The sequence below is a fragment of the Barbus barbus genome, assembly GCF_936440315.1.
Source record: "Barbus barbus genome assembly, chromosome: 33".
NCBI classification, from domain to species: Eukaryota; Metazoa; Chordata; class Actinopteri; order Cypriniformes; family Cyprinidae; genus Barbus; species Barbus barbus.
The window spans coordinates 26,958,532-26,974,796 of NC_136761.1; the positions used below are offsets into that span (position 1 = coordinate 26,958,532).

Consider the following 16,265-nt stretch of genomic DNA (forward strand, 5'->3'; position numbering starts at 1 on the left):
TAATGAGATGAATCTATCCATTATAATGCTTTAACGAGAGTAAATCTGCATGGCTGGTAATTAGTCCACGCCCCTGCATTAGCTCCACTCCTCGGAGGAGCGGCTCTGTCTTGTGTTGCCAGAGGACATCAGAGCGGCTGAATGCATTATGCTCCAGATGCTGCGAATTTTCATCATTTAGATGCGTTTCCACCAGGGAGCGGATTGATCAGGCACAGTCACGGCGGATAAGAGCACGGCATAATGACAGGCCGGGAAGGAAAACTGCTGGCGTTGTTCAAAAAGAAACCCCATTAAGCAGCTCCTGGTTGCTAAGCAGACACGTACGGCACAACTATTTAGAGCAGCTGTGAAGTGCTAGCGGCTTTACAGGAGCCCAGGTATTGTAAGATTCGAGACAACAGTCGTGTGATTCAGCCAGCATAATCAGAGGCTTAACAAAGTAACTGAGAAGCAAACTGCACACTTCCCACTGAGTTGAGCCAATATTAGTGTTGTGTGTACTACAAATCTCTTATTTTTGGACTTTTGGTGCTTTTATTTAAAGGAGATTAGAATGAATATTAAAATGACAAGATTAGCAAACAGTGCCTGCCTGATTAGAACTCATTGTCTGTGTGAGCACCACAGCTTTCTGTTAAGCCAGCTCTGACACGCTACATGACCTGTTTTTAGACTTGTGACACTTTTATTTATAGGAGAGTAATAATAAAAGCAAGATCAGGAAATGTTGCGAGTCAAATTAGAACTCAAATTGTCTGCATAGGCAACAACGCTACAGAGTGTGATGTTATATGACTGTTTTCTGAATAAATTTCATATGCGAAATAGTCCTGTCTTTTTTTTATTTAGAGGATAGTAGAGAGAGTAATAAGAGAGTAAAGGGCAAGATTAGGGAGTGTTGCGTGCCAGATTTGAACTCAAATTGTATGCATAAGCACCTCAGTTTTCAGTTAAGCAATAGCGTACTTTTATAGAGTAGAGAAAGTAACAAGAAAAGCAAGATCAAAGATGTTTTCGAGCCAGATTAGAAGTCATACTGTCTGCATGAGCACCTTTCTATAAACCCACAGCTCTGACAAACGACCTGTTTTTAGTGTTTCTATTTACAGTAGAGTAGACAAAGTAATAAAAGGAGAAAGATCAGGGAATGTTGCAAGCCAGATTAGAACTCAAATTGTCTGAATGATCACCTCAGCTTTCTGTTAAGCCACAGCTCTGATCGAATACAGTGTCCTGTTTTAGTATTTTGTCTCTTTCAATTAAAGAAGAGTAAAGAAAGTAATATAAGGAGTAAGATTAGGGAGTGTTGCGAGCCCATTGTCTGCATGAGCAACAGAGCTCATCACTAAAGCCTTGACTAAGTCTTACAGGATGTCAGAATCAAACCCACGTCTTCTAAACGAGCAGCACCACACTGACAAAATCTTAAAAGCTCTTCTTCTACCTCAGCAAAACAATAAAACATTTTGTCTGAACCCCATTACCTCACTGACTTCCATTTCAGCAGCCGGACTCCGGAGTGTCTAAATATTCGGTGTATGGTGAATACAGCTCATCTAAGCCTCTCTCAAATGACGTCCTTGCACTAAAGAAAAAAGTGTTCTGAAATGGGCAGATTAGATTAGTGCTAGGAAGCTTTGATCTAAAGCTCGCTGGCTAGCTTTGATCTGCACAAGCAGCTCTTCACCACGACCAGAACACAATATGAGCCCATTTCACTTCCATTTGTATCAATTCTATGAGCATATACGACGATGAGAAGCTCTGCTCACCGTCACTTGCTGCCATTTATCCCTAATCAGAGTCACTTCAAGTTATGAATGGCGGCAGTGTTCCTGAGGGAGAAATGACTATCAAGGGCCTGGAGATCAGAGCGGCAGACTTCAAATGGAGACCATATTTACATAGAACAGCATGAGAGGAAACACATGATGGCTGAAATGTACAATTATTAAAGGGTGAGTTCACCCAAAAATGAAAATTAGCCCATGTTTTACTCGCCCTCAAAGCATCCTAGGTGTATGTGACTTTCTTCTTTCAGACAAATCCAATCGGAGTTATATTAAAAATTGTCCTGGCCCCTCCAAGCCATTCAATGGGGGTAAGCAGGTGTTTCTTGTCAACAGTTCAGAAGACGTGAAATGAAGTGCACGCATCCGTAATAAAACGTCCCTCACTAGTGAATCCATGCATTTTTGTAAGATAAAATATCCATATTTAAAACGTAATAAACACTTGACGTAGGATGTAGGCGTCGTTTCCTTACTTTAGCAAAGGAAAACCAGTCTCCTCTTAGCTTACATTGAAATCCTCCAACTTTTTTTCTTTACACATCCTTGTATTGTGTTTCTAATTCGTGACCGGCGTTTTGTTTTGTTCTCTCTCCGTGCTCATCACTAATCACGCAACGCTGACGTCCTACGTCATCCGCCGGAACGGCTTCCGCGTACCACAGTCAGTGGAAGTGAGAAAAAAGTGTTTATTACATTTGAAATATGGATATTTATCTTCCAAAAACGCATGGATTTGCCACAGGAGGCCTTTATTCACCCCCTGAATCTGTGTGAGGCACGTTTTATTACAGATAAGTGCACTTTATTTCACGTCTTCTGAATTGTTGACAAAAAACACCCGCTTACACCATTGAATGGCTTGGAGGGGCCAGGACAATCTTTAATATAACTCTGATTGGATTCGTCTGAAAGAAGAAAGTCATATACATCTAGGGTGCTTTGAGGGTGAATAAAACACAGGCTAATTTTCATTTTTGGGTGAACTCACCCTTTAAGCACTTGACAGACTTGGAAGGTTGCAGGATCAAAACCCACATAAAAAATAAAAATAAAAAAACGGTTGAGCCATCATCATCCAGGTGGATTGTCCTTGTCATTAATGGTCACATACTGAAAATGAATTCCACTAGCTCTGGTCATGTGGCCATAAATAAAGATTTTAAAATGCTAAACAGGAAAAAGACTGCCTAATTAACATTAACAATTAATCTGATCCAATTAAGTCGCCTTGACAACCAGAAACATTGAGTAGTCTTTCCTAGATCCATTTCTTTCAGCTAATCATAATTCAATTAATTAGTACGCCATTAACATTAGCATGAATATGAATAGGCTCTTCTTCATTTGAGCCAACCTGCATCAGAAAGGTTTGTAAAATTCCCTGGGCGTTACTTTTCAAGTGTAATTTTGAAGGTTATCAGCGTTAGAAAGAGTCTCTGTTCATGACTGGCATATATCCAGATTCGCTTTTACATTTTGAAAACCCAGATTGCAAGGTGTTAGTCATATTTGTGAGAAGATACAAGCAGAAATGCTTGAGTCACTCCTCTAGAAATTTGTACTTTGGTCACTTATTTTTAGTGTTGTATTCCAGGCATATTTTAATTAGATTTTTATTCTATTAACCTCAATGTTTATGTCAAATTATGAGATCAAAGCTACTAGAAGATTGGAAATAACCTGAGGTTTGTGTTCTGATGTTTTAATGAAGGCGATAATTTGAAGTGAACGTCTCTCAGAATGCAGGACCTCCAGGCGTTCACCTCCCACATTCAAAGGTCAGGAAAAGAGCAGCGGCAGAAATAACGATGCGAATGCAGATAACGACTGTAGGGCCTGATGAGTGTGAGTGAGCGTGGTCTGAGGAGAGAGGAAATCATTAAGCGTACCTGGAGGAAGGTTGGGTCTTTTCCTCTTTTTGCTGTTTTCTGTTCCGTTTTCCAGAGGACACTCAGAGACCAGAGGACCATTGGAGCTGTTGAATTGCAGGGGTTCGTTGTTCGTGGCAGGGTCAAAGGGCAGCGGATTCAGACCTATAGAGGGAAAGAACAGATAATCTTGGTAAGTCTGCATGCTCTGTAACCAGGGATGCACATAAATGGTGCGCGACCAAAATAAAAATGTGCTGGGTAAATAGGTTCAGACCACTCATTTGCGTACCGACATTGACAACTGTTAATGCACAATCACCATTTCAGATCGGCCAACTGTAATATTGTATAAGATCTTCTGTTTTTCAGAGCAAAACACAAAACTGTCACTTCGTTGAAGTGCTTCAAAACCGGCGGTGGCAACCCACCAAAATGAAAGCTTGCTGATTTCAGGTTGGAAACTGATCATTTATATTAAAAAATGTAAAATAAATAAAATAAATGTTTTGTTGCTATTTATTATTATCATCAATGTTTAGTTGTGGTATTTTTGTGGCAACAGTAATGTATTTTTAAAAATTCACCCTACTTGAAAAGTATACTATATACCAAAAAATCAATACATATAAATAAATAAATCTTGCAAATTTTTAGATGGTAGTGTACATGTATTTAATGTGTTGTGTATAAATGAGTCTTTATACATTAATCATGTGGCTGTCATTGCATTTAAGGAAGGTCCCTCACATATTTTTTAGGGCATAAAAAAAAAAAACAGGAAAATCCTTGTTCTAGGTCATCTAGATGTTTACTTAATATAAAACCTTATGCATACTACAAAAACAACTCTTGCATATCTTAAAGATCTCATAAAATAGCACAAACACTTCCATGGATTTTGTCATTGCAGCAGCAGAGAAATTTCCTGAGAACCCCCCCCTCCCTTTTTATGAGTGCTCGTGCTGTTTTAGTGTGCACTATGCATCAGCTGTGTACGGTCAAGGAACAGTCAGTGGGCAAGCGGGCCGAAGCAGTGACTAAATGAACCAATGTGAGGGAGAACTGATTAAACGTTTCCTATGTTTCTGTCTGGCTTGCTAGAGAAGGATTCATGAAGTGAGAACAGAAATGGCCCTTTAAGACTAATTTAATGGTGTAGCTTCATTTCAATGACGGCATATTTCTGCTCTGAAAGCCACAAAGACAGGATTATCCACACACACACACACACACACACACTGAATTCCATTACAGAAATTGACTGCAGGTTGTGATGCTAAATTAGGAAATGTTCTTGAGACAGCAATCAATACCTAAGGACTCCCTCCATTTCCGATCTAGACATGCACAAGGACACAAGAAAGACAACAAAACCATCCAATGAAAGATGGATTCAATAATAAAAACAACAAGATTGCAAAGATCCTAAAGATAATGAATTCCAGGATTTGGCTATATTTAATTTGATTGCCACATCAGCTTCACTGGCTATTACATGGCAGATACATTCAACAAGATCATAAATACAATATAATAAAAAAAAAATTAAAAATTCAACTTCAAGTTTCGGCACATTCTATTGTATAAAAGTTTCTTGAAAAGTACTTAAGATAATAATTGTACGTTTTTCTGTGTCCATCTTACAAAATAAGTCCTTAAAAGTTACTATTATGTTGGTAACTTCCTGTCCCGGTATACAGCAGCGTGCGTTACGTGCTGTTTAGAATACAGAGTGATGTCTGAGATATGCATGCTGGTCTGTTTTCATGAAATATTCATCACGCCTCTCGGTTTACATTGTTTTGCTTGGCATTATTTGCCTGAAGGATACAGAAGTGTGGAGCTGGGGGGCTGTCACTGCATATCCCGTATGATGAGAGAGAGATACAGAGAGAAACAGGCTAACACAGAGTTCAGAGGGCACGGCTCAAAACTCTGCGTCATAATCTGCCACATCTGCCCTCAGCAGTACGCAAACTCTCCGACATCGCACTGCTCATGTGCATGAGATAGCAAAGGCAAGACTGAAGAAATAGCGGGATCTGAATGGAGGAGGAGGCAACTGAGTGTGAAAAAGCAGATAAGTAAAGTAGGAGATGGAATTTGTGACAGAAGAGCAGCGCCGCAGAATGACAGCATGAGAAGAGACAGAAAAACAGGGTGGCTGAAGACTAATTTAAACAGCGCTGAAGAGCCCTCGCAAGCTCTCGCTGATGCTGCATGTGCGACTGCAGAAGTGAGAAGTCCTTGGCATGTAACTAGCTGTTAATGACATACGATGTTCTATAATGATGTATTCAGTCCAGATCAAGCCTGTCAATGACATCAGCTGTTAGGGTTGGGGGCTATACTGAATATTTATGAAAGTTTGGTGATTGTTTCATTCGCAGATTTAGGAAGTGCAATTCAGTTTCGCTGATCAGTTCTTTCTTGTTGGTTTCAGTTGAAAACAGTAATTGAGCAATGAATTTGCATCATCACTCATGTGTTCATGGATTAATTTTTCTTTTTAAAACATTTATTTAAAAAAAATATTATTAAAAAGTAAGACTCTTTTAATTAATTTATTTATTTGAAATAAATTTATATTCAAAAAGGATGTATTAAATGGATCAAAGACATTTAGCCTATAATATTAGAAAAAGAAAAGATTTCTATTTCAAATAAATGCTGTTCTTTTCTGTTCAAACACATCACACATCCCACAAAAATAATATGTGACCCTGGAGCACAAAAGCAGTCTTAAGTCACTGGGGTATATTTGTAGCAATAGCCAACAATACATTGCATGGGTCAAAATTATTATTTTTTCTTTTATGCCAAAAATCATTAGGATATTAAGTAAAGATCATGTTCCATGAAGATATTTAGTAAATTTCCTACTGTAAATATATCAAAACTTAATCTCTGATTAGTAATATGCTTTGCTAAGAACTTAATTTGGACAACTTTTTTGGACCCTCAGATTCCAGATTTTCAAATAGTTTGAGACTTGTATCTCAGCCAAATATTGTCTGACCCTAACAAACCATACATCAATGGAAAACCTATTTATTCAGCTTTCAGATGATGTATAAATCTCAATTTCGAAAAAAAAATACCCTTATGACTGGTTTTGTGGTCCAGGGTTACATATTAATCTGCACAACTGTTTTCAACCTTGATAATCATAAATGTGTTTTGAGCAGCAAATCAGCCTATTAAAATGATTTCCTAAGGATCATGTGACACTGAAGACAGGAGTAATGATGCTGAAAATTCAGCTTTGAAACGAAAAACATTTTAAAATATAATTTTTAATGCAGCCTTGGTGAGCAGAATATATATATATATATATATATATTTCAGTGTAATCAAAGAGTAATGTGAAAAAGAATTTGGTCTCTTATGTTTCCTCTGGTTTTTGGAAGAAACATTTTTGATTGAAAGCAAAAACATAAATATTAAGATATTAACATATTAGCATTGTTAATATTAACAATAGTAACATATACTGACACTGTTTTTTAAGATGTACTGACCAAGCAAAGTAGCTGCTGGCTATTCTGCCACTAAAACATAGACAAAACAAACCGTCACTGTCGATAATACTGGAAATCTTCTTATATAAGTACAGTAAGAGCAGACTTTTGAGTCTGCAAGCGAGTAAATCAAGACGTGCCGAGAGCTGCCCATCTAGGGGTCCATGGCCCAAGCGTGACCCCTAACAGCTCTAAAGGTGCAGAGTGCATATTTATCTCTGATTGATGTTCCTTCTGCCCATGTTGGCCAAATTCTGTTCATACAAGCCAAGAGGAAACCACCACCCATGACAGAAAAGGGGCGCATAAACACTAAGCGTGTGGACAAGGGCTATATATCATGCAAAAAGCAGGGAAAAGTCGATAAATGAAAGAACATCCAGTTCTGCTCTGTGAGAATGAAAGAAAACTAAAGCTGAATTCAATATGAAGATCTGAATACCTGATCACAAGCATCCCAAAAAAAGACAGAAAAAAATAGATTAGGAGAGGCAGACAAAAAAGGAATTAGGTTGCTTTCTGGCTCTGACACCGCTCTCTTGCTGCAGATGGAAATGCTTCAATAGAGCCGCTGATGAGATTTAAATGAGTATTACTGTTCCTGCTCCTGATGGCCACAGAGAAGAAAGACGGATGCAGATCACATACTCAGTGCAGCAGCAGGAGAACTTGCACAACACTCTCTTATCTTTGAGAGAGAGAGAGAGAGAGAGAGAGAGAGAGATGAAGTGGAAGATGAGGAGCGATAGATGTGACGGAGGGGGGGGAGGCTTTCCAGCATGTGGAATCTCGAGTAATTCTGAGTAGGGGACTCGCAGTCAGCCGGCGGCCTCTGACACCAAATGAGACTCGTGCATTTATGGATGCGTAGAGGCAACGGATTTGATGAATGTTACTCTATCTGTAGCCTAAGACAACTGATTCACTAATGTGTTTACCGAGGAATTTGAAATGTCTCACAGCATCCAGAGGCAGGATGGAGTGCTTCGCATCAGGTGTGGCGTGATGAAACCGCACATTCTTTGCTTCTCAATCACATTACCATCACAATGTACCACTGCGCTTTAGAGGAACGATGTGTTCCCTCCTCGCCATCGGCCTCCGGGTCTTGATTTGGGAGAGGACTGTTTTGTGCTTATAAACAAGACAAGACAAACTGTTTGAGGGAGGAACATAATCACCTCTGCGCTCTTCTATTCACAATGCAACAGGGAAATGTCGCTGTGTAAAGAGGAGAAAGTTTCCTTCTTTATTCTGTTTACGGTCTCTCTCACAAGTTCACACAAAGACTCGGAGCGCATCAGGGACCAAAACCTCTGACTTGCGTGGATACATTAAATAAAGCAATTCTTTGTGTTTTCCCTCATGAGGGTGTTGCGTAAGTTGCTGTGAACTGTCAGAAGTTGTCATGATACCTTCATAACATCTTGTGGTGTGCTAGCAGTGAAGCTATAATAATGCCAAGTGTTATTGATGTTAGTTTCTCATAGCAGAGGCCGAATGTTATGCCTGTTTTGTTGTTTTATTAATTGTTTACATTTAAACAAAAATATATTATTATTCATTATCAGCATTTCCCAAGACTGTGGTCTCCCGATCGATTTGGCTTAGTGCACTTATCAAAATAGAAAAGGCTGCGATTTAATTAGAAAAAGTGGTGTTGCAATGCATGTTTCAGAGCGAAACGCAGTACTGTGTTCATTTACACATGAGCAGCTCATGATTCTGTGTTTTCTGCGTCTCCGAGAGGCTCGGTTCAGAGTTAATGCAGCAAACTCAATCTTTGCATGCAAATTTACACAAATTTAACACCCTGTGGTCTTGTGGACAGATAATGTGCTGGGTCACAGGATGGCTAGTCAATATCAAACGTGGCAGTTGGGACAGACCATGTCTGTTTGTTTGCTCCTGTCCCGCAGCCTCCATCTGGCAGGTCTTTCACTGCAGAACCTCCTCTCAGGTATGAAAAATGTTTCAATTATTCTTGTAAACCAGCCGCTTTTAAACTGAGAGCAGACACCATATTTATACCAGCCTGTTTAATTAGGCTCGGTTTAGAGATCAGTTAATTCGGAGAGTCTCCAGGGACTCAGATCCAAATAGAGAGATGGGGAATGAGCAGAAAGAAACAAACTGAGCAGATTTATTAAGAAAAATTCAGTTTTGTGGCACTGGAATTTGTTTGGTCTTCTAACGGCTGGAGCAGAAATGACCAACCATGGTCGAAAGCCCTGAGGAATCTGCACTTTATCCCCAGGTCCTCCATTAGCTAATAGATGGATGAGTTACTAAAGCGGTCTTTAACATCTGGTCAGAAACCCACTTCTCTTCTTATGAGAGAAAAACAACTGAAGGAAGAATATCACTCCCATGATGCCAGTGAAAACAAATCACAGCAGGTTAGTGGCAAAAGGTGATTTGGAGGTTGACTGCAAAATAACAGCCGGCACAAGAGACGGGTGCGAATGACTACAAGAGCTGTTGACAGAAATCAGATACGGATTTGAAAACACAGGACTCGTGACATGAAGTAAGATGAAAAGCAAATTTCCAAGACACAACAAACAAGATGACAGACCAAACATCCCGGAAAATGATTCTATCCCCTACAGCAAATGTAAATTAAACTTAATTGCAAACATGAAAGATAAGTCCAGACGTTTTCTCACTGCAAGAAAATAAACAAAGGCACATTGAGCCAATCTAATTTCCTCTGGCACGTCACATGTCCAATCTCTCGTACCAGCCCATCTTTCTCTCATTGCTTCATTGATCCCATCCACGCTGAGCTGAAGTTGACAGTTGCCGCAGCTGTGAAGCATTTGAGTCGCTTAACACCAGCCAATGGGCGACACCGCAGTATTCACAGCTGGAATAAATGAGAATCAATAATAGTAATGACAACACCAGCAGGGCTGACTGAGGTCTCATCCCTCCCGCTAAAGACTGTATTAGTAAAGCAGCGGAACGCGTCTTCTTGTGCACTCTAAGGCTTTGCAACACAACGGATGCCAGAAGTTCTGTTGTATCGCATGAATAAACACAAATCACACTCATCCAGTCTTGGATTTAGCACCTCCTGGTGTGTCAAGCTGTGTTTTGAGCTCAACACATGCTATTGATGCTGCCAAATTAGTTGGATCAATGCAGTAGCACAGATAATAACATCTCTGGTGTTCAGAGATGAAACTGATTCACGATGACAGTCGGTGTGGTGTGGTCTGTGCATGCTGCTGTGGACACATCAGTGCTTGGACAGAAGCGGCATATTCTCAAAGGTGAAGTCGGCAGGACGGGTCTCTCTGTTGGGATGCTACCTGAGGGACGCCTACAGGAACTGGATCCAACAAAGAAGACCTCAGACAACCTGCATTATGGAATCGTGCCATCCAGATCTTTTAAGTGGTGAGGAGGTAAACCAAAGGCTCGAGGTGAGAGTTTGGTAAAGATCTCAGGGTTATGAATGATGAATGCACGGTGAAGTTTAGTCTCTGCCTGAGAGGATTAGTTTCTGGACAGCCCACAATCAGTTCTCTGACTTTCTGTATATCACATAGAAAAATGGCTGGAATCTGTTAACAGAATGCAATAATTGTGATTCATCATTTTTTTTTGCAAATGTCTTTAGACATTACAATGAAGTGGTATGTGTATGTCTACACACACATATATAAAAGAAAGAAATTAATGCTTTTATAGAGCAAGAATGCATTAAATTGTAACTTGCTATTCAAAGGATCACTATTTCCACAAAAGTATCGCTGAAAATTTAGCTATAGGCCATAACAAGAATTTACAATCGCATCCACCGTAAGCACAAGTGACTACTCTCTTAACAATGAACAAATGGGGGCAGTCGTGGCCTAATGGATAGAGAGTCGGACTTGTAACCCGAAGGTCACGGGTTCGAGTCTCAGGTCCAGCAGGGATTGTGGGTGGGGGGAGTGAATGTACAGTGCTCTCTTCCGCCCACAATACCACGACTGAGGTGAGACCCTTGAGCAAGGCACCGAACCCCCAACTGCTCCCCAGGGTGAGTGTTCACAGTGTGTGTGTGTATGTGTGTGTGTGTGAATGCAGAGCACAAATTCTGAGTATGGGTCACCATACTTGGCCACAGGTCACTTTCACTTTCAAATAACCATATATGTAATATTATATGGTGATAGTAAGAGTATAATAATATTGTCAAAGCTAAATTAAAATTAAAGCTCATTAAAATTTAGCACTTTTGAAGGACCACTTTTTTTATACTACACCGTTCCACTGATATTCTCTGTATCCTCTGCACAGTAAAGCCTTCTCTACAACAGCACGTAGAAACAAAGCAAATCATGTTTGTCAGGCATACTATTTCTGTCTAATTAGGTGATTATTGGCTAGTATAACCCTCAAGGAGACTTTATACAAATAGTAAAAAAATATGGCACAAGTTTGAAATCTGGGCTTATAACCAGAAGGATATAGGTTTAAATCCCAGGGATTGAGCCATGAACCTTGAGCAGGTACCTAATCAAAGTTTGTGTCAGAAGAACAGTGCAAAATGTACTATACGCCACTTTAAATAAGAACAACAATTATCAAATTAGTAAGTAATTGGTCTTCATGAACTCTCTCATTAAACTAAGTGAAAGGTTGGGAAGCTCTTTTAGCTACTTGCATCGTAAACATCCCAAAACCTGCTGGCAATTTATTCAGTTGAACTGAACAACCGCCTACGAAACAACACCTCCTGTGTGGAACGAGTAATTCAGGATTTCGGTTCCTAAAGGTTCGAGCAGACATTAAACTTCCGTTACACTGAGCGAGAAGTCTAGTACCACAAAAGGCCAGAAGCCTTTCAAGACTCTTGCAGCTGAAGTCGTCGCTGATCCACAGCCAAGTGCTAAAGCATGGAGGAGAAACACATGTAGCTCCTTACTGGAAACAGAGCTGTTAAAAAATCCTGAAATGTTTCCCTCGCACACCGAGTCCTGGTTTTACTCGGCTACACCTGCTTTCAATGTTCTAAGTGGTGTTCCTTCACAGCCATCTTCCTTTTTACAATAAAGATGTTATTAATACCAGCTGCGGCAATGCCTCATAAATGATTTATTCAAAAGCAGAAATGATTCCATCAAGTCTATTCAAACAGCAGAGGCCAGGGAATGGAAGAGCCTCTTCATGCTGGTCTGCAGGGCACAAGCTGAGCCATTAAACTTCTGAAAGCTTATAAAAACAACTTAACTGAGAGATCAGACCCTGTCTATCTGTCTCAGAGAAAGAGAGGGGGCAAATGTTTGTCACAGAGAATTAACGTCACTGACCTGACAAATTTATCTAGATTTTTGCAGCTTCTTCTCTTTCTCTCCGACATGGAGAAAATGGGGAAAACATCCCACTGAGGCACCTGAATTCTGAATTCACTTGAATTCAATGTCAAAATTTAATAATGCTACACATTGACCTTTGATTTCCATCTCTATAGATTTTTCAGTGTTGGGGGTAACGCATTACAAGTAACAAAAGTTATGAAATCAGATTACTTTTTTTCAAGGAACTAGTAAAGCAACGCAGTAACTCAATATAATGCATTACTTATAAAATAACTCTCCCCAGCACCGTTTGTAAGAAAAAAAAAAAGACTTTGTAGGCTATCCAACAACCAATCTGAGCCTTGGGCACCAAGTTCTTGAATAGCTGCCCTGGGAAAGAAGGCACTTAGTTGCAGTCCATACAGAGGTCAACAATGCACTAATATAATTGTACAAGGGTTACATTCTTGAGGCACTGAAGCGGTCAGATTCACACCGGGCAGCATCGTGCTGGCCAGCAGATGTTGTGAAATAAATAATGGTCAGTAGGGAGGGCTGTAATTTCTCAAGGTCGACTGGCAGCCCATCCTTGCCTCCCTATTGTTGCATTTAATGTGGGCAGCTCAGAGAACCAGATCCAAAATTAGCTGAGTGTGGTGATGATAACTCGTCACAAGGTCTACAAGCAACACTCAGGAAGGTGTGGCATTGGAATGTAGATCAGAGGTGTGCGACGAATAGAGCGTGTGGCTATTCCTAGCCGAACATCTAACGCATTAGCAAATATACACGTTGACCGTGTGAGATCGACTGCAATGTTGGCCAGATGAATAAACAAGGTGCCTGACTGACCCAGCTTACAGAAATGTGAGGAATTATTCTGTGTCTATTAGAGCTGGATCAATACCAGAAGTTTGGCTTTGGTACGATATCAGGCTCTGATACTGCAGTATCCTGGCTAAATCAATATCTTAGGTTACAAATGAAAGGACAAACAGAAGAACAGGACCAAAAAAGGCCCCAGCCCTTGTGCTTTGCTCAAAACAATCAAAGGTATCACACCCTTTCAAAACAAAACAAAACAATAAATAAAACGGAACAAAAACAAAACAGAATGTGAAACTCTGAATACAAAACTAACTAAATAAAATAGTCACAAATTAATTCCATTAGAATTAATTAACATTGTTTATGTTTATATATATAGGCTACTTTATATAAAATAGAAAGTCTTGGGGCTGTTCACACAAAACACATTTTTGCACTCCACTGCGCTTCTTTTCCATGGTTTTTCTTTGCTAGATGGACATGCGCTCATGTATTATGACTTTCGCAGCATCTCATGCATGATACTACATTTAAAAAAATACAGCGCTCGAGTTAAAAGTTCTGCTTTTAAGAAAAAAGTATCTCTAGACCTGGCATTTTTTTCATTCCATATGTGATGGCCATGTATTGGGCCACACATATCTTCTATAGACTATCTTTGCACTGATTCATAAAAACAAGCACATTGTTACATTGGTTTAGCATGTTATCTTTATTTGTCATTTTTACTGAGTCAGTGCACGGGCTTGGTTATTTGGCTTAAGGCTAAAATGTTAAAACCAGTTAACATTCTTTTGACTTGAAAGGTGACTAAAATTTAACAAATAACTTCTGATTAAGATACAGAGTAGCAATAGGATTTAGATTAAAAAAAATATACCTGCTGTGTCATGTGTACCCAAGCCAGACTCCTAACAAAGGGGTTCAAACAGGAAGTTGAACTGTTTTATTGGATTCTGGAGGAAGTTGGAATGTACCAACTATGCTTAGTTGGAAGGAACATTGGAAAATGTGATGTCTTGATTAAGGTGATTTTATTGCCTAGCACAATGCTATTTACATTAACTAAAGTTATCCATGGCTCTAACTTTAGTCAAATGTATTATGTTAATTCCTGGATATTTGTGGTTCATGTTTGTGTGTATATGTAATTTTTGTTACTCCCCTTTTTCTTCTTAAATGGTGCTGGTCACCTTCTTTAAATTCAGTGTATGTCTTGTTTTGGGGAAGTGGGTGATACTTCTTGTTCTGGGAAAGTTGTGCTGTAGTTAGTCCTCTGTGAGTTTGAGAGGCTAGAGCAATGTAAGGTGACTCTTTCTACTCCAACTGTATCCATGTGGAAGGGATGGTATTTTGCTGAACATTTGATTTTCACCATATTTTTTTTGTCATCAAAAGGATGTCTGAAGTCACTTTTCTCTTGTGTAAGCAAGAGTCATTAAAGACCATCACCATTTCACTCTGACCCCTGGTTGTGGCTATGGACATTTTTTTTATTGATGTGATTTTGCTAATGAATATGGCAGATCCATCACACCATATTAATGCTTTTAAATGCAAAAACGTGTTTTGTGTGAATGGCCCCTTGCAATCACAAAGATCATACAGTATTAACGGGTACTGCTACTATTCCACAACAAAACATCCTTTATGGATTTGTTCTGCAGGTATTCTGTGGGTTTTATGTAGTGACAAATGAATTTATAATCGGGTTTGTACACTGCAAAGCTAAACCGCACCGTATCTCTGAGTCGACAAGCAAGTTCAGACTTATTTAGAGCTTATATAGTCCTGGAAAATGATGACATTGTAATTTTCTGGTACCACAATATTTATTTTAGTACAGTAGATATACAGAAACCTAAAAAAAATTGAGCTTAAATCCAAACACATCACACATTTTAAAGGTATGATCAGAGAGCACTTTGTTGAACCGGCAGTTTCTGCAGCGGTGGGTTGAAATTCTTTGGGTTTCTGCACTTCTGTCCTTGCCACTGACCTCTGAGGGTGAAAACAGTTCCCTCATAGAAGTGTGAATCACGGCCGAGATGTGAATTCATCAATTAAAGGTGGTGGATGCATGCCTGGCATGTAAACATCTATGTAAAAGTGCTTTTAGCAGAGTGTGTCCAGCACAGCAGTCCCTTTATTGGGTGTTTGGTGAGCGGCGAAGCTCAAAGGTCGCTCTCATCAATGGCATACAGTGTGTTTCCTACACCTGCCCCTGGTGCACACATGAAAGACTGCTCCGGGGGGGCAGAGGGATGACTTTAAAAACTTGCATGAACACACAAATAAACACAAACATGGGCTAGCAGCACAGATGGATCTCTATGTGTGGATGCACAGAGGAGCCCATAGAGCCTGCAAATACTGACGTCTGACTGCTAATCTGCTCCAGTTAATTACATTTCCAAAAGTTTCACCGCTCGTTATGGGTCAAGCACAGCTTCAGCCCAATGCACTGTGGCTTTTTGTTGGCTTGGCCTACAGTACATTAAAACAGTTTAGACACAAGACCCTAACTGCTGAATAACCATCTGTGCTCAGCTGAACTTCAATCAAACATGTAAACACCAGCAGATGAGAAACTGAAAATCATACCACTCTATGATACACCTTGTTCTCATTAGACACAGAATGACAAGTGTCCAGTGACAAGCAGGCAAATTTTCCTGTCCACACTAATATCAGAGACTGAATCAGACAAATTTAAGATGCAATCAGAACATTGAAACATGAGGAGCTGGAATCCCACAGAGAGGCCCAAGGAAACAGGACAATGTCGTAAATCAGATTCCTAGCTTCAACTAGTCTGAAGCAAGCAAACTAACCAGCAACCCTCTTTCACAAAACATCTTACAGCCTTGAGACAAAGGAACACTTATTGATAATTCCAATTCAGGAAGGAGACTGTCAAATTTGTTGCAAATAATCAAGACTGATGGTCAAAGA

At 39.7% G+C, this 16,265-nt stretch overlaps 1 protein-coding gene across 4 annotated transcripts in view; it reads right to left on the reverse strand.

Annotated features, from left to right (window-relative positions):
- Positions 1-16,265, reverse strand: part of LOC306853048 (ecto-NOX disulfide-thiol exchanger 2-like) — a 224,110-nt gene that overhangs the window by 113,297 nt on the left and 94,548 nt on the right. For all 4 annotated transcript variants that reach the window (XR_013782697.1, XR_013782698.1, XM_079390213.1 and 1 more), the window contains one exon: positions 3,686-3,829. Coding sequence is in view for 2 of the 4 variants with exons in the window: in XM_079390213.1 (XP_079246339.1) it covers positions 3,686-3,829 (144 nt within the window). In the remaining 2 variants the exon portion in view is untranslated. The remainder of the gene's footprint in view (positions 1-3,685; positions 3,830-16,265) is intronic.